General features: G+C 46.2%; 1 protein-coding gene across 2 annotated transcripts; it reads left to right on the top strand.

The window, feature by feature from the left end:
- The first annotated feature begins 335 nt into the window (after nt 1-335).
- On the top strand, nt 336-15,807 carry CTF1 (cardiotrophin 1). Of its 2 annotated transcripts, none has more exons than XM_063138441.1 (3): nt 336-428; nt 12,270-12,397; nt 14,099-15,807. In XM_063138441.1, exons 1-3 carry the CDS (start codon nt 353-355, stop codon nt 14,549-14,551), a joined length of 657 nt encoding a protein of 218 aa, XP_062994511.1. In that variant the 5' UTR covers nt 336-352; the 3' UTR covers nt 14,552-15,807. The 2 variants fall into 2 exon arrangements, with proteins under 2 accessions (XP_062994511.1, XP_062994509.1); XM_063138439.1 differs by having other exon boundaries at nt 12,270-12,433.
- The last annotated feature ends 6,443 nt before the right edge of the window (nt 15,808-22,250 follow it).

Below are 22,250 nucleotides of genomic sequence, written 5' to 3'. Positions count from 1 at the left end.
CTGCTCCTTTAAGTTCCACACGATGCCTTCTTGCCCAGGGCAAGTGGGGCCATTCCTAGCTGGGGGTGAGAGGGTGGAGCGGAACCCCCTGGCCCGCCCGTCTGTCCTTCTCCCCCGCCTCTCTCCCTTTGATCAGCCGCAGCGCTGTGCCAAGTGTCTCGGGGAGGGGAGGGGTTGCTTTACGGGAACGAGGGCTGCCCGCCCGGCCGGCCGGCCGGCATGAGTGATCTCAGCCGAGTGGAATTCGCGGGTCGTTCGCGATCCCGGGATAGGAGGCGGAGGAAAGGGGATTGGGGAGGGAAGGGGGGGGGGCAAATCAGGCGCTCGCTATAAAACCAGGCGAAGGAGGCAGATGCAACAAGTGTCTATCCGAAGAGGAGGAGAGCAACGCAACGCAACGCGGCGCGGCAGAATGGAGGTGCTCTCAGGTAGGGGGAGACCTGGCCAGGAAGCGGGGCGACAGCTCGCCCATTTGAGTAGCTGGGCTTACCCGCGCGCGCACACACCCCGCTCTTAAAGCGGCCGGGTGTGTTGTGTCGCCGACTTCCAAATGGGTTTAGGCAGGGGGCCCACGCTCCTGAGCGGATCCCCTCCAAGGCCTCTGCCCCGAAGTCCGGCCCTGTAATGGCACCGCAAGTCCGGCGTGGGGCCAGGAATCTGGCCGGGGCGAGGTGCGTGAAGAAGGGCCTCCGTCCGTCGCAACTATCTTCTTGCCCCAAAAAGTCTCCGAAGGGACATTTAAAAGTTAGTCGGGTTGGGAAGAATGAAGCGAGGAGAAGGAATACCGCAACCTTCCCCCAAACCCGGCGCTCTCCGGAGAGCGGGGGGGGGGGGGCTACAACTCCCACCATCCCCTGCGGAGATGGTGGGAGTTGTAGTCCCGCGCGCACCCCTGGAGGGCGCCCGGTTTGGGAAAGGCTGGAATACGGGACTGCAAGTTTCTTTTATTCCTCACTTGTGCCTCTTAACGGACTGCAGCTCCTATTATCCCTTTTGGGGATGATGGGAGTTGTAGTCTAGCACACCTAGGGGGCGTCAGGTTTGGGGAAGCTTAGAATACGAGATTGTCAGCTTCCCTTATTCTGTTCTTGTGCCTCTTTAAGGGGAGCTTGGTCTTGGAGAGGTGACCTTGCGTTACTTATTACCTGGTTGCACGAAAAGTTTCCCTTGATCGGGCTGGGTTTTTAAAATCGTTTCTCCGTCATCCTGCAAGCGGAGGAGGAAATTGCCAGCTGGCCGAGGGCTACTTGTTCATGCTCCCACCTGAGTAGATCTTCCAATTTTGTGAAGGTTTTCTTCCATGCCCGGGATGGGCCATATCATGGTTAGAGATTCAACCGGTGGAGCTCTTCAGTCACTGTGTCTGGGTTAGGAGAAACCGGCTGCATCTCTCCCTGTCCTGCCACTGTTTAAAGGTTTAGGAACATGATAACTTCCCTCCCCTCACCTGTCTAATAGTCAGCTTCACCTGATGTGTCTCTGCATTGGTAAGAGAAAGTAAAACTCCGGAGAGCTCCGGCTATTGGGCGGTATAGAAATGTAATAAATAAATAAATAAACTTTCCCGAGGCAGCTCATGGGAGAATCAGCTCAGCTGATTCCTGCTTGAACTCTTACACAGGGGGGTGGCCCTGGCCTCTGTGTGAACGACTCTTGAATAGTAGTATTCAGAGACGATGCTGTGAACTGGGAGTCTCTGGTTCAGTCTCCCACCCCTACCTGCAGCCATGAGCAACCTGCATTTCTCTTAGTCTCGGCCTCCTAGAAGCAGTAGGGGCAGAACACCGTCCTACCTCGCAGGGCTGTTGTCAGGATAACAGCGAGATAATGTGTACGGAAGCACTTTGAACAGCTGGGAAAGCTAAAGAGCTGATAGCTAAAGGGAAGTATAATTGCATTTTCTTTCCCTGGAGTTGAACTTTAGATTGTCGGTTCTGGAAGGCAGGAAGCTGTCTATCTTGTACTGTGCACCTTGCGGTTTCTATATTCATAATAAAATGCAAAGCTGGTAATGAGCATAATCATTACATTCCCCAACCCTGTTCCGTACTCAGAATTGCCAAGCACTGATCTCTGTTCCACTTTCAGAAATACTGGGAAATCTACCGTGTTCATTATGGCTAATCTCATCTGCATTAAGTGACCTTCAATGTGTGCCCTAAAGGTGTGAGGTGACGAATGTTTTTAATGATGCATTGTTCCTGGTCTTTAAAAGCAGCTCTATCTGTAGATACTAGTGGGTGGTCTTGCCATTTCTGTATACTATGAAAGGCCTGGTGTGATGACTTCTGCAGGTCAAGCTGTTAAAGGCGCAAGAGCAGGCTAGGCAGTGTTCTGGTCAGTTGGCAACCTTATAAGAGGGTAGCTTTTGTTCCAGGAACAAGGGAAGCTCGGGCAGGCAGCTGGCATGGGTGTGATCTCAGCCAAATTGTTAAAGAATTGCAGGGGTGTAAAATCTGGAGGAACCATGTGGTTTTTTTAAAAGCAACATAAAGGCTGAAGGCCACCTTCTCCAATGTAGCACCTTCCAGATGTCTTCACCTTCAACTCCTATCAGCCCCAGCCAGCATGCTGGGAGTTGTAGTCCAAAACATCTGGAGGCAAGCAGGTTACAGAAGGGTAGCTTAAGGAGTGCATGGGGAAATGGAATGCTTTAGTGACTGAGCCCTTTGTGGCTAGATTGTCAGACTAGGGCCGCTGAGACCTGGGTTCAAATTCCGTCAGCGATGCAGCTCATTGAGTGATCTTGTGCCGGTCACTCTCTCTCTGCCTAACCTACCTTGCAGGATTGTCGTTAGGCTAATACGGGACCGTCAATGCAGGGAGGGAAGAGAACTTTAAAGGGCCGGTGTGAGCTCTGTGGAGGAAGTGTGGAATAAAAGTGTGTTTGTTTTTAGATTTTCTAAAAGTCTGGCCCGTTGAGGCACTCAGCTGGCCAAGCTACGTATTTATGCCTGGGAGGTCTTCAGTGTTTTTTGTAGTCCTTTGCAGTTTTCTTGAGCCCGAATTCCGGCCTGCAGGGCTTCCGTTCAGCTTAGCCGATGGCAAGTTATGCAGACCTGTCCAACTTGCATGATTGGAAAAGGGCAGACGCTTGTAAAATGTGGTTAAGGCTTGCGATGTCTCCAGGTGGAGAGACGAAAGCAGGTCAAGGATGGGCAGGGAGGGCAGACTGGGTGAACGGGACCCTGACAGTCAGTGGAATTTAAGCTGATGGAAAGGAGTCCATGTTACTGCAAGGGAACGGGGGAAGGGAATAGTCTTGTTAGTACCTTTACCCAAAGAAGTCCACAGAGGTGTTTCTTGGCTGGCCTGCTGATATATAATGTCACTTGTGAGCCTTCATCAAAGGACCTGAAAGGGGAAAGCCAACCCTTTAAAAAAAAAAAAAAAAAAACGAAATGTAAAATCCATGTTAGTGTAATACCATTCTTAAGTTCAACCTGCCTATCTCTCCTCTCTCATCTCACACTATTCCCCCGCTCGTGCTCTCCGCTCCTCTGATGCCATGCTTCTCGCCTGCCCAAGGACCTCCACTTCCCTTACTCGGCTTCGTCCTTTTTCTTCTGCTGCCCCTTACGCCTGGAACGCTCTTCCAGAACACTTGAGAACTACCAACTCAATCACAGCTTTTAAAACTCAGCTAAAAACTTTTCTTTTCCCTATAGCTTTTAAATATTGAGTTTGTTCTGACTCTATACTGTTAGCCTCACCCTACCCGGTGCCTGTTTACACTTCCCTGTGCCTGTTTGCATTCTCTTTCCCTCCTTATTGTTTACTACAACTTTATTAGATTGTAAGCCTATGCGGCAGGGTCTTGCTATTTACTGTGTAATCTGTACAGCACCATGTACATTGATGGTGCTATATAAATAAATAATAATAATAATAACCACAAAGTTTGCCCAAATGGTGCAAACTTTGGACCTCTTTAGATCTTCTCATCAGGATCTTCTTTGGAGAAATTGATATCTAGCACAATCTTTTTCTGGGTGATTGTTTGGTTGACCTAAATAAGGTATTGTGCTAATATGGATTTTGGGATTTTTCTTATAGTCAACATGGCTACCTTTTCCTTTCTTTTTAAAAATGGTAGCTTCCAAATGATTGTTTTGTGTGTGGAAGGGGTGGGGGCTGATTGCTTGAAGGCACTTCTTAAAAGGCCGCAAACCTGGTTTGTAATTTATTTATTTGTTATACTTTTATACTGCCCGACAGCCAAGGCTGTCTGGGCACTCACAATTAAAACCATAAAATGCAGTAAGTATCCAAATATAAAATGTTAAAAGTTTTTAAAAATGCAACATAAAATCAGGTAAGTTATAGCTCAGGGAAAGCCTGTGTGGAAAGGGGTGTCTTCAGAAGCGTTTGAAGAATGTTACATTTTCTGCCTCCCGAACCACACGAGGGAGGGTTTTCCAATGGGTGGGTGCCACTACCGAGAAGGGCCACCGTTGAGGTTCTTCATGATGACGTTCTGTTTGTTTCAGAATGACCAGCGGGATTTCCGACATTCATAAATGTCATCTGGGTGTATATAAGGGAAGACGGTCTGCTAGGTATTTATTTATTATAAGGGGGCATTGACTAACATAAGAGGTGTAGTTTGTCACGCAAAGCTACATTTGCTGACATTCCCTCTCCTGCACAATTCCTAAGGGTGCAGGAGACGGTTTCTGTGGCATCCAGCCATCCTATGTGAGAGTTTCTGGACCACTATCTCCCTGCTGGTTCTTTTGCTTGCCTCTCTCCATACTTGACTGCAAAGGGTTAAGCTGCTTTTACCCATCCCTTTCCTTCTCCGCCTTCTCTGGCCATGCCAGCAACTTAATTGTAAAACTTCGGTTATATTCTCTCTTCTCTTTCCCTCTCAACCCCATGAGAGCAAGGGATAATAGATCATCTATGTACCTACCTCTGCACCTGAGGCCAGAGTTAATCATTGACTGGGGCAAGGCTGGGAAAGGAACTTGGAAGACGTTTCTCTTCCTGCAGATCAGGGTGCCTGGTTTGTGTTCAAAGCGTCCAGGTGCAATTCTCGGCATTTCCAGATAAAGCAGGGTTGTGCCACTTGAGACCCTCCACATGATTGGGCCTACAACTCCCCTCAGCACTAGCTGGCATATCCGATAGTAAGGGATGATGGGAGTTGTAGGTCAAAACGTCTGGACACAGCTGGTCTGTTCTGGATAAGAGCAAAGGCACCCCTTTTAGGTTCAGTGTTCTGTTTCCCAGTGCAGCCGGCCAGGTGTGTCTGGGAAGCCCACAAGCAGGCCGTGAAGGAAGCAGCTATCCTTGTTCTCTGTTTCCAGTAACTGGTAATATTGCGCCTGACAATGGAAGCTCCATTTGGTTATCAGGGCGGCGAACTGTTGATAGATCCATTCTCCGTTGAACACTCTCTATGGCCTGTCCCAAAGAAGCTGCCAAGCAATTTCACTGGAGGATTGTGGGTTCTTGTGTTCCGTATGGAATTCGCAACCACAACATGTAGTGATGGCCACCAAGTTGGATGACTTTAAGGGAAAGTGGGACTAGATAAATTCAGGAAGGATAAGGCTATCAATGGCTATTAGGCGTGATGGCTATATGCTATTTCCTCTATCAGAGGCAGTATACCTCTTTCTGAAGAACATGAGCAGTATGTGTGTATGTATGTATGTGCCATTGCACTCTAGTCCCGCATGTGGGTTTCATATAGGCATCTTGTTGGCCACTGTGTGAACAGAATTCTGGACTAGATAGGCCTTTGGTCTGATCCAGCAGGGCTCTTCTTGCGTACTAGTTTCCAGAAAGATAGTTGTTTTTGCTGCAGTGGACTTAACACAACAAAGATTCTTCTGGAACCTTAAAGGCTAACGTGTCTATTATGGTATAAGCTTTTGTTGACCACGGACATCTTCGGCAAGAGTAAATAACCAGGAGACAGGGGCGATGGAAGTGGTAAACAGTGAGACTGAAGGGAAATTAAATGCAGGAAGTACCAACAGTGACAATCGTTTTAACAGTGGTCATGCATAAAATGATTGTTGCTGATAATACAAATATCTTAGCACTCTGTGTATCTTGGCACCATGTGTATTAATCTAAAGGCTCAATCTATTCAGTGCCCAGTCAAAGTCGGTTCTTTGGATTACCAAGTTAAAACTAGACTGCTTGTGAAAGGAATGACAATTTATCGATAGAAAATGGATGCAGAATAAAAATACAAAGAAAGCTCATACATCTCTTCAGCCAATGAAGCTAGTAACTGCCTCACAGTTGGTATATGCTGGGGTGGTGGGCAACCAGCAGTATATTAGAGATCATTCCTAGGACCCAAAGTTCACCAGGCTGGTTGTGTACTTCTCCCATGGAGCGAGGCCAAATTGGTTAGGCTTCAGCCCAATCTTTTATACTTGTCTCTGATATTTTGGTATGTGCCCAAAGCAACGCCGGCAGGTAATAAGTTACCTTTCCCTGTGACTAAGACATTCAACATTCCAGCACCGGAGGGGAAGGAACTATCTCTCTTCAGTAAGGGAGAAAAGTAAAGTGAACAGGAAATTAGGCAGCTTTGTAACTGTTGACATGAGAATTACACCCTTATCAGTGTCAGACAGCTAACGATTGTTAATATGTGGAATGGTGCGTGCTTGCTTGATCCCAATCTCCCTGTGTGAGAAACCTACAAAGTTACCCAATATAGGACACTTGTGCACGCTCAAAACCTGACATGACTCCTCACCATTTCTTCCAGAGTCAGACTCACTACACTAGGTAACCGAATTAACACATGTAGTGTGCTGGAGGAGGAGAAAAACCCTTCATCCTGATTCAAGGCTCTCATGATAGAACTGAACCTCATGATGAATTGTAACTCAGCCTCCCTTTGAATTGCTCCACAAGGGCCACTTTAAGGTCATTGAGAGAGTGTCCTGGGAAGATGAAGTGTTCTCCCACTGATTTTTGAATGTTACTATTTCTTTTATTTTCTTTTTGCAGATTTTATTCATTTTCCAAATACAAAGACAACCATACAAACAAATAAAATGCCAGCAAGTTTAAATGTAGTTAACAAAGGGTAATCCCCCCTTCCCCCCACACACACTTTATTTCACAGGTAAAAATATGAGTGGAATCCATTGGTCGTTAGCTTTTCTTTATCTTTTTTCATAATATCAAATTGTATTTAGATTGTGATCCTACAGCTTTTTCTCTGGGAATAGACCCCATTTAATTCAGTGAGACCTACTTCTGGATAAACATACATAGGATTGCACTGTTAAATCTCTTTTCCATAATCTGAGGACAGGCTGTGATGGATGTTGTTGCTTATGACCCTGATTTGTATTTGAAATAAAATCATGCCACATTATATAAAAATCCAGGTGTTTCAACAAGTCTTGCCACGGTCAGAATTATGTCCATGCATTCATTTCCGTGGGCACGGAATTGTGCCTTAGGATTGTACATGAAAGAACTTTTTCACCCTCCCTCGCCGCACAGCCTTTATACGCTTGTATCCGTTCTCCACTCCCAATCCCTGTTGTCTTTTTGTCCTAAGCCAAAAAGCCTGAAATTCCTCGGGCTTTCTTGGCACGGAAGATGCTCTAGCAGCCTCTTCAATCATCTTAGTTGTCTTTTCCCCTCTTGGAAACTGGAGACCCTGGGAGGCGCTGCCAGTTAGCGTAAACCAGGCTGGACTGGATGAGTCCGGCTACCGTGTAGAAATTGAAAACCTCGCGTCCGCTTGTCTGAGCCAAAAGTCTTGGAACCTCTCCGCAGACGTCAGGGAAAAGTCCCCCAAACGATTAAACCCCACTCTTATTCTAAGCTAAAGCTCCCCCCCCCACTCGGGGTTCCCATGCTGTTCTGCACCCCCAGGATTTCTGTGTTCACTTCCTCCCCCTCTTGACCCCTCTGGCTCTTCCAAAATATCCTGCTTGCTGCTGCTGCTGCATGGCAGTGGGGTATAGGCTGGAAACCGCACCAGCTGCTTAGTTAATGGCATTGAATGAACCAAAGAGGGTGTGGAGGAGGAAATTCTTGGGAGGATTACGAGGCTGGGCCTGGGGAAACGGATGTGCCTCTGCCGGTGATAACGGTGCACGCAGAAATTGTCTCTGTGGGCGGGATGGACTGTGCCCGAAAAGGAAGTGAAAGACGCCTCGCCCTCCTGCAGTGAGTGTAGATGGAAATGAGATTCCTCTAGGGTAGGGATAGGTAAACTTTTCAGTCCGGAAGGCCATGTGCTTTGGACGATCAGGGGCCACATGCCTGTGTTCATGTATGTGCACACAAAGATACACACAGTGGTGAGATTTTGAAGTTCAGACCTCATCATGACAGTCCGTGTAGCCACACCCCACAGAGAGTCCCAATGCAAAAGCAGTTGTTGTGATCCATATCAGCAAACCAGTTCTAGGAGTTTGGGGCTGCTAGGAGCAGGTCTTGTATAAAGCTAAAGGGTCTTAATTGGCCATTCGAGACCAAACCAGCTGAAAAGGCCTTATGTTGCAACAAGGAATGGCATGCTGAGGCTTAGAAAAAAATCATTTCTTCATTGTGGTCTGTATGCATCACACACTCATGGGCTCTGTGCCTGTGCAGACCCTCAATTCGAGAAGGTTCTATAGCTGAGGGATTTTGGCGGGAACCCTTCCCCTACCGTCCCAGTGCGCATGTCCCTAGCGGGTTCCCTGCTGATTCCCTCAGTTCTAGGGTGACCATATTTGGGAAACCAAAAAAGAGGACTCCTAGTGTGTGTGGGGGGGAAGCAGCTTTCTGAGTCCTGCAGAAAGTACGTTATTCCCCCGCCACCTTAAAGAACCCGATTGGAGTGGAGGAGGGGAAAGGATTTCATTCTGCACCACCACCATCCACTCCAATGGGGGCCTTTTCTATAATGTCCACGAATGACCCACTTTCCCCTTTAAGACCTCAATTGGAGCTCAGGGTAGGGGAATGATGTGCCTCAAGAAAGCATGTCACTCCCTCCTGCCATGCTAATGGCAGCCTTAAAGGGGAAGGTATGTCATTCCAGGACATTATTGAAAATTATAGAAAATCCCCCGACACCATGGAAAGAACAAAAACCAGGACAAATCCGGGGAAATCCTGACAGTTGGTCACCCTACTCAGTTCTCTTTTGACCACCATTGCATACGCCTCATAGGGAGCTTATCTCTTGCAATAAGCATGGGTTTTTTTGTCAAAAAATCTGAGGTGTGTTTTTTTTTAACTGTCTTTTTCACTCTGGCTGTGTCCAGAAGACACCTTAAAACCATGGCTTTAATCATGGTGGTTAAGCCAGAAAGCCAGGCTGTGTTCAGAAGACAGCTTAGAATCCAATATAAACTTCTCCTGTTGACCTACAAAGCTTTTCACTGTCTAGCTCCTTCCTATCTTTCCTCTCTCATCTCACACTATTGCCCCGCTCGTGCTCTTCGCTCCTCTAATGTCATGTTTCTCACCTGCCCAAGGGCCTCTACTTCCCTTGCTCGGCTTCGTCCATTTTCTTCAGCTGCCCCTTAAGCCTGGAATGCTCTTCCAGAACATTTGAGAACTACAAGTTCAATCGCAGCTTTTAAAGCTCAGCTAAAAACTTTTCGTTTTCCTAAAGCTTTTAAAACTTGAATTGTTCTGACTTTTATACTGCCTGTTTGGTGCATTCTCTTCCCCTCCTTATTGCTTTATTATGATTTTATTAGAATGTAAGCCTATGCGGCAGGGTCTTGCTATTTATTGTTTTACTCTGTACAGCACCATGTACATTAATGGTGCTATATAAATAAATAATAATAATGGTGAATAAAGCAAAAAAAAACCTTGTTTACTGTGGTTAAAGCCATGGTTTAAGGTGTCTTCTGAACACAGCCTGGCTTTCTGGCTTAACCACCATAATTAAAGCCATGGTTTAAGGTGTCTTTGAACACAGCCTGGCTTTCTGGCTTAACCACCGTGATTAAAGCCATGGTTTAAGGTGTCTTCTGAACACAGCCTGGCTTTCTGGCTTAACCACCATGATTAAAGCCATGGTTTAAGGTGTCTTCTGAACACAGCCTGGCTTTCTGGCTTAACCACCGTGATTAAAGCCATGGTTTAAGGTGTCTTCTGAACACAGCCTGGCTTTCTGGCTTAACCACCATGATTAAAGCCATGGTTTAAGGTGTCTTCTGAACACAGCCTGGCTTTCTGGCTTAACCACCATGATTAAAGCCATGGTTTAAGGTGTCTTCTGAACACAGCCTGGCTTTCTGGCTTAACCACTATGATTAAAGCCGTGGTTTAAGGTGTCTTCTGAACGGGCTCTCTGTCTAGTTATATTTTTGTGTTTAGACTTCACTTTCACTCGGAAAAGGCATTCCCCCCCCAGCTATACTGAGGATTACAGATAACCTCAGAGGGAAGGCAGTGACAGATGACGTCAGCATTGCCTGCTTGCAAGCCCGGGTTCCACCACACCACTGCCTGTGCACACATACACAGTGATGGGATTGTTGAGGGAGGCTAATGCCTAGCGCAAATGAAACAGACCACTCTGGGCGTTTAATCCCCTGTGTGTTTGTGTTCCCCTTCAGAGGGACGGAGTTCTTCTGCCCTTTTATCTTCTGAAGTGCCCGAAGATATGCTCCCTGCTTCTATCTGTCCCCGGAAAGGGAACACAAATAAATATTTGGGGAATGGAACTGCAGCTGTCGTGTGTTGGATTTCTTTGGCTTCTGCACCTGTCTTTTTTATTATTGTTGCTGCTGCTGCTGTTCTTCAGAGCCAGTGTGGTGTAGTGGCTAAAGTGTCTGACTGGGAGTCGGGAGATCCAGGTTCTAGTCCCCATTCAGCCATGGAAGCCCACTGGGTGACTTTGGGCCAGTCACAGACTCTCAGCCCAGCCTACCTCACAGGGTTGTTGTTGTGAGGATAAAATGGAGAGGAGGAGGATTATGTACACCGCCTTGGGTTCCTCGGAGGAAAAAGGCGGGATATAAATGCAATAAATAAATAAAATAAAGCCTTTCCCCCCACAGCCCTAATCAGTGGGGCTCCCCCACACTGGAGCCTGTGCGCTACCCGCCTCTGATTGAGGAGGATTAGCTGTAAACAGTGCTCTTGACAGCTCTGTTATTTTTCTACCTTGACATTGGGGACGAGGGAAACTCATGCGACCCGGATGCCTGCAGTTGTACGATATGGAGGTGCTGTGTTAGCTTCAAGTCTCTTTCCATTCTTTATATAGTTTCTGTTAGGAGTGCTCAAAATGCTTTGCATATTACCACAAATACTTCCATGTTAGGGTTTGTTAGGGTGTATGTGCCTGAGAGAATCAGTGTGGCTCAGTGGCTAGATGTTGGACTGGAACCTGGGAGATCCAGGTTCTAATTCCTACTTGGCCAGGAAGCTCCCTGAGTGACTTTGGGCCAGTCCCTGACTCTCAGCCTAATCTACCTCAAAGGGTTGTTGTGAGGATACAATGGAGAGGAGGAAGACAACCGTGTCAGCCACCTTGGGTTCCTTGTAAGAGGGGAGAAAGGCAGGATATAAATATAATAATAAATAAAATGCAGAGATGGGCAACTTGATTTGGCCTACAACTCCCATCATTCCTCAGCACTGGCTATGCTGAATAGGGCTGATGGGAGTTGTTGGCCAAAACACCTGGACGGCCAAAGCTGCCATAATGACGCATGGGTTTTGTGGTAGGGCCCATGTAAAACATTCTCTCTTTCTGAGAGTCTGCCGTAGGTGTTGTTTTATGCGTTCGAACTTTGCTGCCCGCAAGAGCTTGCTCACTGAAGGGCAACTTTCAAAGACTTGGAAAAAAAGTCAGCGGCCTTCTGGCAGAGCTGTGCTTTTCGACCGTTGCTCAGTGGCTCCGGTTCTCTCTAGCTGGATAGAAGACTCTCCTGTGAAGTCTCTAGGGAGCTCTTTGGATCCTGGCTAACTTCAGGCATATCTATGGTGTGTGTGTGTATGTGTTTTGTGTTGTTTTATCTGCTTTTGAAGCTGTCCTCCAGTGACTTGCTCTGCGGCATAATATCTTGAGAAACCCAAGGGCGTTTTGCGTGCCAGACACTAGTTGCACAGGTGCTGGCTGTACTCTAGGTCATGTTTCAAGAACTCCCTTACCCCTTTCTCTCCCGCACCCCCCACACCACACCACCACCAACCAGTGTCCTTGAAAACCTCCTTTGCCTGTGAAAATGAACCCAGAGGCTTGGTGCGGGCTGTTAGTAGGTCCATATACCTGTGCATGGCTTAACTTTGACCCCCCCCCTTTTGTCTGTCCGCAGTGGACTTACCGAAACGCCTCTCCTCTTCGTCCTCTTGGTCTCAGCAAGAAATAGCGCTCAAGATCCAACAAACGCACAAGCTGACCATCCACATGCAGGATGGCTCACAACAGCTGCTGACTGACTACGTGAGTTCTGAGAGTGCTCAAGCGAGATCATTAGAGGTGTGTGTGCGTGCGTGCGTGCGTGCGTGCGTGCGTGCGTAGGTAGGTAATTCTTCAGGGTATGGTGGTGGGTTGTTCAGCTAAGTGGTGCACTTCCTGGGACGTCAGCCATATAGAACCATCTCTGGAATGCTGCAAAACATTTGCATTCCTAGAATACTTCCTCCTCCTGGTGGTGTGTGTGTTTTTTTAAGTCTAGGTCATGTTTCATTAACTCCTTCCCCCGTCTCTCTCCCCCCCCCCCCTCCACAAAAGGTGGAATAGGGGACAAATTCTACTCCTCGTGGCTATAGAGATGAAGCAGGCTAGATCTGCGAAAGACTGTTTAAGGGTATGGGGCTTAATTCATTCACAAACCTGCTGGGGAAAGAGGGAAAGTGCAAAATGGTATTGGATTGCATAATTTTGCGCTCAGAACTAGGGCTTGTTTGTCTGAGAGGAAGTGGAGGGGAGTGAAATGGGTTCAGAGGGATTGGTTGCAGTTACTTAGTGTATGCTCAGAGGCACACTGTTTTTGAATGTCTCCTCCTCTTCCCCACCCCGCACCCCAATCCCCATTTCCTCAGATTAGAATTCTGTAATCTGTCAGAGTGCACTTTGGCCAAACCTAAAACAACAACCTCGCAAGGTTGTTGTGTGCCCGCTCGAGAGTTCCTTGGAGGAAGGGGGAGGCACAAAAGTTTTATAACTAGGAGGCCTCCTTCCCCTTCCTGAAAAATCCATACTCCAAAGGCCAAAGATTTTGACTTTCGTGTGTGCCTACGGGGGTCAGGTGTCCTGCTTTACAAGAGGACTCTATTTTGGAGAGTTGGCAGAGGACATTTCTCTGAAGATCTCCTCTATTTGATGGGCTGTTCAGTCCCGGTCTGGATTAAAAAGAAAGAACCATTAGGAGGGAGAGCAGGGAAGGATCTGGAAGCTGGCCATCGAAAGTTAGCACCTAGGCAGGAGACTGAACAGGCACACAGGCCACCTGCTCCACTTCCTCACTACATAAGAACATAAGACGTGCCATGCTGGATCAGACCAAGGGTCCATCTAGTCCAGCACTCTGTTCACACAGTGGCCAACCAGCCATTGGACAGGGATGAACAAGCAGGACATGGTGCAACAGCACCCTCCCGCCCATGTTCCCCAGCAACTGGTACACACAGGCTTATTGCCTCAAATACTGGAGATAGCACACAACCATCAGGGATAGTCGCCAGTGATAGCCTTTGCCTCCAGGAATTTATCCAACCCCCTTTTAAAGCCATTCAAATTGGTGGCCATCATTACATCTTATGGTAGTGATTTCCATAATTTAACTATGCGCTGTGTGAAGAAGTACTTCTTTTTATTTCTCCAGGATCTCCCACCAATCAGTTTCATGGGATGACCCCGGGATCTAGTATTTTGAGAGAGGGAGAAAAAAGTCTCCCTATCCACATTCTCAACACCATGCATAATTTTGTACACCTCTGTCATGTCTCCCCTTAGCCTCCTCTTTTCCAAGCTAAACAAAACTATAGATGTATTGTGTTTTTATTTAAATCATAATTATTTCTAAATGCATGTGAACGTGCCTATGCGCATGTCATGCAAATGGGTGACCTCCTTTGGCCTCCGTTTTTGCTGATGTGTAAGTGGCTACCCTAAGTGACTCTGTTTCCTTTGTCTTTTTAGGCGTTTCACCAGGGGAAGCCCTTTGGGGATCCTAGCTTTAACCCTGCCATCCAGTCCTTCGAAGGGCTGCCACGGCCCCCCATTTCTACCCAGGCCTGGCTGGACCTCAGCGATGCAGAGCGGCTGCAACAGAATGCCACAGTCTTCTCCAATTTCCCAGAGTTCCTGACACTTGTGAGGCGCCAGCAGGCCAACCTCAACCCGCAGGCTGTAGAGTTGCTTCGCCAGCTCGATTCGGCCAGCGCACAGTGCTTCGGCCTGGTGAGCAACCTTCAATCCATCATGGCCTCCCTGGGCATTGCACCTGGTCCAGCAATGCCCACTAAGCTACCAGCGACTGGCAGCGCCTTCCTCATGAAACTCACCGGCTACAGCATTTGCCGGCTCTACCAGGGCTGGACCAACTGTTGTCAAAAGGCCATGGCCCTGCTGGTTACCAAATACCCTGTCTGAACATGGTCCCTCACTATTACTCTTAAGTATCTATCTACAGCCAATGGGAGTAGAGGGAGTTACATAGCATGTCCTGCCCCAGTTGCCTACCAGTAGTGTCTGCAGGGATAGAAAATCGGAGGATGATTACTTTTCCCCCCCCTCTACCCAGTGATAGGCTGAAGAAATAAAATGCCCTTTCCTTTTGGAAAAGTTTTCTTCCCTCTTCAAATCTGAAAGCCCACACTGGTGCAACATCTTGCCTGTCTCCTTTCTCTTCTCTTATTTTTCCCCTCCTTTTAAATTCAAGCACACTGACAGGGGGAAACGTTTGCAGGAGGAAGAAGGGGCATGTATCCACGTTTTGGCAGGGCCCGGCAGCCTTATTGCAGGATAGGAGGGCCTGAAGAGGATGGTGGCCATTTTGAAAAGGGTGTTCGCCCACTCCCACAGCATCCATTTCAAGAGGGGGCCCTTTTCTCTCTGAATGCAGAAAAGGAAGAGGAGCAGCTCCGTTCTTGAGGGCAGGCTGGTGTGGGAAATGGAATTAGTTTGACTTCTAAAATGAAGAATGGAGCCAAGGTGTCTGGTTTCGATCTGTCAGAAGTGTTCAAACACGTTTGGGCTTCCTGCAGCGAAAGAGGCTGAACTTTCTGCATAATGCTGAACGCCACAAGAAACCGGCCCTCAGTTTTAAAAACACTCGAGCAACTTCCTGTCCATTTGTTGATACTGAGCGACTATTTGGGCGAGGACACAGGAAAGTTGCCGCTCTTTCCAACATAGGCTGTGTTTCTTTTGGCCTGTGTGTGGCAGACACAGAAATTCAACAGGTGCAGCCACTGCAGTCTTGGAAAGAGTTACAGGGGAAGCACATATCTTATTGAACCTCTGCCTATCAGGCTTGCTAAAGGTACAGAGCTGGGGCGGGGAGAGAGTGAATAAGGTCTTCCTTATGACCGGGGAAGCCAGGGCATTGTTTCCATTTAATTTGAATCTCACTCCTAGGTTTTCGGGGAAACACTTCGTCAGCTCCTTCACCCCTCTCAACACTGAACTAACTCAGAATTCCTTTATCTGTTGGAGATATGCCCTAATAGCCTCTTTGTCCTACATGATCCCAACCTCTAACCCTTTCCCTCACCTGCACAGACTCCGTTTCTTTGACACTGGTTTTGGGTTTCTTTTTCTGTAGGGCACACATTCCTGCTTTAGTGATGTTCGTTTCTACTGTATGCTTTTTTATATACATTAATATATATGGATGTACATTAAGTGGCAAGATAATTCTATTAATATTAATAAACTATTTTTAGTAGGACATGTTCTTTTTGATTTGTTTTTGTTTCCCTCTCTGCTACAGTGAGTGCACATGTAATACGCTGTTTAAGGTTGATCGGACCAATTGTTTTTCAAACCCCTGGAAGCAAACAGATCTGATAAAACAACACTGGCTTGCTTGTTTTTCCCTCTTTTTTGGGGGGGTGGGAGGTTCAGGGGCTGAGAGTTGGACTGCAAATTGCAACCAGTACGTGCAGCATGATCATTGGAGATCTACACTAATGCAAGTAGCATTGGAATTAATGGGAGCTGGAGCAAAAATGACTAGTTGAAGGCCTTTGTCACTCCCAAAGAGCACCTAGATCTAGAGCTTTATCGCACCACCCTTATAGTCTGCCGTCGCAGCAAATTGCATGCAAAGGACTCTGATGACGCTGACCATGTTCTGCTGTGATTGCAGTTGTTCCCTCCCTCCCCCTCCTTAGCAACGTATTTTGGTCTGTGGAAAGTCCGGTTCTTCCAGTAATGTGAAAGCACACCGCTTAAACTTCAATATGTATTTTCATCCATCGTTTTCAATCCGATGTTCTGTGGGCGTGTTTTCAAGGGGCGGTATGGCTGACGAAAGTGTGTTCAAGGGGTGGTATTGCTGACAAAAGAAAGGGGTGTGCCTTTTCTCCAGGGGGTGTTTTTAAATGCCAATTCAAATCCTCTCCTCCTGCTGCTTCCTCTTATTTATTTATTTATTTATTTAATTACATTTATATACCGCCCCACAGCCGAAGCTCTCTGGGCGGTTTACAACATTTAAAAATAGTAAACATTAAAAGTATACAATTTAAAAACACACACACACACACACACACACACACATAAAAACAGTATAAAAACAACAGTATCCATTTAAAAACAACAATTGTGGGGTCCATTAAAAACAAACTTAACGTTGTTAAATGCTGTTAAAATGCTGTTAAAAATGCCTGGGAGAAGAGAAAAGTCTTGACCTGGCGCCGAAAAGATAACAATGTTGGCGCCAGGCGAGCCTCATCGGGGAGATCATTCCACAGTCGGGGGGCCACCACCTCTTGAGTTGGCATTTTCACCTTAAAAGAAACGTGGAAAAAGCAGGCTCCTTGTGGGCAGCACTCTCATTTTTAAAGATAAAGAGATCAAAATTTGCACACTGATAGGTCTTAAGGAGGGCTTTTAGCATGCCCAATTTGAATCTGATTGGATCATCTATTGATTTTTAATGATTTTTTAAATGGAAATTAAACAAATACTTACATCTGCGTAAGTTTTAAAGATAAAGAGATCCAAATTCGCACAGTGGTAGGTCTTAAGGAGGGCTTTCAGCATACCAAACTTGAATCAGATTGGATCATCATTTGATTTTTTATGATTTTTTTAAAAAAATCCTCAAATGCTTTGGAGCTTTAGTCCACTAATGCGAAGAAACATAGGAGCGCTCTTCCATTCCTTTGATCATGTGAAGCTGTTCATCTTCAAGTTCATGAACTACAGATGTGCTGATTCCCTTAGTCAAAAGTATATCCCATTGATTTCAACTGCTAACAACACTTGCAGACTTACCTTTGAGGAAACCCCATTGAACAGAGGGAGTCTTACTTCTGAGTAACACATATAGAACTGATTTTTAATAGTGTGGTCACTCAGAGGCTTTCTTTTTTAAGTCTTATATCAGCAAACTGGAAAGAAGTGCTTTGCAAACCCATGCTTGCTTCTGGGGTCTTATTTCTGTTTACTAAGAAGTAAGTCTGTCTGTTCAATGGGGTTCACTCAAAAGTAAGAAGCCTTCATGCAGTTCATGGAAGGGGGGAGGGAGGTTTCCCAACAGGATGAATGGAGGGGGAGTTGTCCAACTTCCAACAACCAATACACTGTAGGGGGAGGTACAAAGGAGACCAATGGGTGGAGGCAACAGCAAAAACAAGGTGTGAGAGTGAAGCTCAGCGGAATAACAGCAACGCGCTGCAGGAGAGGTGTAAAGAGGCTTTGGACTTACAAGCACACAGGTGTAAGTTTGCAAGCTTTCATACGCTATGGAAACGAAGTGGGATAATTCGAGGGAAAACCAGGACAAATGTGTAGGTGTGATGGAGTGTGTTATTTAAAGTCCCTGCTCTGCAGCTGTTTTGGGGAGAGGGCTGCTGAAAGAAAGAAATGAGGGTTGGCCTAGTGACCCAATTTCCTCCAGCTTGTGCCAAAATCCTATTGCCACACATTACTTTGTGGTGACCTTCCTGCCCAAGCAACTTACGACAAAAATGCATGTGCACCTATAACATATGTGATTATTATTTTTTACATTCCTTAAGTAGTAGAAGTTATTTTTCCCCCTGCTAAAAATGCCCTCCCGAAGCTGCTCTTATCCTTGGGGGGAGGGGGGAATGACATCAGAGGAGACAGATCAAGGCCCAAAGGACTTTGGCTGCTGATCTCTACTTTTCCATTGTAATAGTGCCTAGAAGCTGCATAATTTAAAACTCCACCCAGACTGTCTTGTGATGGGGCTTTCCCCCACATACTGGCTGTGTATTGGCAAGATTATTGTTTTAGTACTTACATCTCATCTGTCTGTGCCAAAGGCATGCTCAAGGCGGCATTTATAGTTGTCTTTTTAAAGAAGAAAAGCTAAAATATAATACTGAAAACAGCACCAAGAAATCTAAAGCATCAAGAAAACAGCACAATAAAATGCATTAGGAGCAACTGATTAAAACAACATTTTCTAAGAGCTCTAATGCAAAAAGGAAAAAACCCGACAAAGTAAAACAGGGTACAATCCTATATTTGTTTAGACGGGGTGGGGGAGAAAGCCCTTCAACTCCCAGCACTCCCCAGCCAACCATGTAGGGCTTTTTTTTTTTTGACTAAACATGCCTATGTTTTCTGTCTAAACATAATTTAGGCATCACAGCAAGAACAAAAGATCCACCAGCTACTTTCTAAACCTTGGCTGGCAGAGAAGCAACGAGGTGCCCTCACAAACTGATTCACACAAGCATGTTTGTGTGAAAGGAGATGATACTTAAAACTCAAATTCCACTTTAAACAACAAACTATTGTTAAGATGCCAATATCTGTACTGCATAGCTCCCTTCTCCCCAAACAGGTTCTTTGCAGAAGATGTGTCGAAGCGGACTAGGTATGTTTCCAGGAGAGGCTTTTACTGCGCCATTGTCCCGCCTGATTCACACAGTTTTACAGGGGATCCAGAGGAAACAAAGCCCTATGAGGAGAGACTGGAAGAACTGGGCATGTTTAGCCTGGAGAAGAGAAGGCTGAGGGGAGACATGAAAGCACTCTTCAAATACTTGAAAGGTCACACAGAGGAGGGCCAGGATCTCTTCTCGATCCTCCCAGAGTGTAGGACGTGGAATAATGGGCTCAAATTACAGGAAGCTAGATTCTGGCTGGACATCAGGAAAAACTCCCTGATTGTTAGAGCAGTACGGCAACGGAACCAATTGCCTAGGTTGGTCGTGGGCAATCCCACCCTAGAGGCATTCAAGAGGCAGCTGGCCAGTCCTCTGTCAGGGATGCTTTAAGGTGGATTCCTGCATTGAGCAGGGGGTTGGACTCGATGGCCTTATAGGCCTCTTCCAGCTCTACCATTCTATGACGTCGTCTTCCATTTATAGCCCTCTCATGTTTTCCCTACGCATCCATCTTTTTTCTTACTACAGAAAAGCTCTTAAGAAAAGCGCTGTCTTTGGGTTGGTAGTGCTAGGAGTTAGCACAACCCTGACCTGGGGTGCCTCCAGATGAGGATTTTATTTATTATTTATTTGTTTTATTACATTTCTATACCGCCCCATAGCCGAAGCTCTCTGGGCGGTTTACAAAGCTCTCTGGGTGGTTTTATTATGCAATTGCTTTGCATTGCCTCAGTCACAGATTTTTATGACGACATCTTTGATTGGTAGCCCTCCTGTGTTTGATTTATTTATTTATTTATTTATTTATTTATTTATTTATTTTATTACATTTCTATACCACCCCATAGCTGGAGCTTTCTGGGTGATTTACAAAGGTTAAAAACAGTGAACATTAAAAGCAAATATAATCCCACTGCATCCGTCTTTTGTTTTGTTTTCTTACCAGGAAAAAAAAACCTGTTAAGGAAAAAAAACAGACAGAAGAGCTGCACAGTGCCCTTTGAAAGTTAGCTCTAGGACCATCTCCGTCCCCAAGTACCCTTAGAAGACGATGATTTACTGGGTGCCAGCCCTCTACAGCTTTTTTCAATGGCTCGGTTTGTAGTTTGTTAAAAGTGGGAGAGAAGTGAGTAGTATTTCATTGCAACGCTGCCGTCTTGCACAGCTCTGGGCCTGCAGGCAACTTTTAGACTAATAAAACAAATCTTGAGGGATATTTTTTTTTTTTAAAAAAAAATGAAAACCAGCGATCAAAGCTGCAGAAGTGTGCAGAATGTGCACAGACTGTTAAAGAACATGATTGTGCTTGTTGCCATTGATGCAAATGTGGTATTTGGCCTAGAATGCATGTCAGCATATAGTGAGGCTCATATAGCTATCGTAGGATACATTTCGCTGTTTCACAGAAGGAAATAGGCACATGCTTGTAATACCCGTGTTGTCATCTGAAGGACTGGAGAAGACGGCTCTTTGCTGCCTGCTGTATTAATTTACGAGGCTGTCCTCCAACGCTTGAAAAACCAAGAGGATGACTATTCTTTTGATCAAAGATATACTGGAAGTGCACACGCAACATGGGACAACAGCTGCCCGGGATGACATGGTAAGCCACCCACTGCAGGGCGCCTAAAGGTCTGTGCACATGCCTTTCCCCTACAAGTTCATTAAGGGCCGCGGCTGCTTAGAAATTTAGCTTCGAGGGCAGAGATGTTGTTCAATCTCTTTCAGGACGAGGGCTAATTTCAATTCTGGAGCAGCTTTCAGGAGCCACATTCCAGCAGTGGGAAGGCCCTGAAGGCAAAAGGCGGCAGGGCCATAAATACCAGAAATGCACAAAAGGCCAGCATAACGTTCTTACTGCCAGTAACTAAGCCTTAGGGGAGGCATTTCAATCCTTAGTATGGGGGGAGGGAGGAATTGTGCAAAAAGCTGAGAAAGCACCAAATGATCAGCAGGAGAAGGGAAGAGGTTGGGCCAGGGGCAGCGGCCATCTTTGGAATCCTGGAGGGCCGGTTTTGGCCTGCGGGCCTCAGGTTCAACACCCCTGTTCTAGAGAGACTCCGGAGGAGGAACTAAACCATGAAGAATGACAGCTAACAAAATTTCCAAAGGTGTCCTCCACAGGCAAAACCAGGGATGGTGGTGGTTCCAGAGACAGGTGCCAGATAAATAGCGAGTATATGTGTTAGACTGCAACTCGAAGGCGTACCTAACATGATGAAATGTGGCTGGGCAATATCTGGTGAAATTCAGGTGTGAAGAGGTTAGGGTAGCAGGACAGATAGGCAGGGCTTGATGGCTCTGCAGGCCTGATCATCTCAGCTGCACAGAAAACTAGCCAGGAAAACAGGAGATACAGGTCTGAGCCCCACCAGGGGGAAGGTTGCAGGAAGTAACCGTATCTTGGTGGTAAAGCACCTACTTTGCATGGAGAAGGTGCCAATTCAATCCACAGCACCTTCAATTAAAGAATCATGATTAGCAGGCAAGATCTCTGAAGGAAACTCTGGCAGAACCCCTGCCAGCCGGTGTGGACCTATGTATATATTTAAAATCCTCCGCACGGCAAGCAGAATGAATTATGCCAAATGTACAGGAATTATTCTCCCCAATTTGGTACATGATGTTCATGCCCAGCAGTGGCAAAGAATGTGTTTGTTTCCTTTAATATATCACCTCAAGATCTTTGACTGGGTCCAATGATCCAGTGAATCCAGTAAATAGAATATACATTAATGTCTAAAATGCAATATTTCATTCAAATTATCCCCCTCCATCTTTCCTGCATAAACCCAGTTGTTGGAAGCCAGCACAAATAAGAAGCTCTCAGTATTTTTAATTTTATGATGAAGCTCGGTGGATCAGATCAACTTCCAAGGAAGCCAATCTCAAATTTGGAAGATGTTGTGCTTCTCTAGAAGTTGTTGTGCCCCATTTTGTGTAAATGTTGACATCATTGTGTCCCTAATTATATATATATATATATATATATATATATATATATATATATATATATATATGACCCGTGCAGAGCATCTGCTGCTAATACTTTACTGCTCAGTATTAAAAATTTCTTTATACAAGAGGTGGGGGGGCTGCTATGGTTTTCTGGGCACCTGAAGGTGCATGGGAAAGCGGGGTGCGAGGCTGGCCGGGAATTTATTGGACTCCCCCACCCTCCACTCTGAGCTACTCTCCCATGCTCACTCCAACTGCTGCTCCACCACTTGTCTTCCTGCCGACCCGTGGGACTTACT

Source organism: Elgaria multicarinata, chromosome 11 (assembly GCF_023053635.1).
Source record: "Elgaria multicarinata webbii isolate HBS135686 ecotype San Diego chromosome 11, rElgMul1.1.pri, whole genome shotgun sequence".
Classification (NCBI taxonomy): domain Eukaryota; kingdom Metazoa; phylum Chordata; class Lepidosauria; order Squamata; family Anguidae; genus Elgaria; species Elgaria multicarinata.
This window is presented reverse-complemented; position numbering and strand designations above follow the sequence as displayed.

Coding starts and splice junctions, on each gene's coding strand:
- CTF1 (XM_063138439.1), top strand. CDS start 353: ATGCAACAAGTGTCTATCCGAAGAGGAGGAGAGCAACGCAACGCAACG. Junction 429..12,269: donor CAGAATGGAGGTGCTCTCAG/GTAGGGGGAGAC, acceptor GTCTGTCCGCAG/TGGACTTACCGAAACGCCTC. Junction 12,434..14,098: donor CTCAAGCGAGATCATTAGAG/GTGTGTGTGCGT, acceptor TTGTCTTTTTAG/GCGTTTCACCAGGGGAAGCC.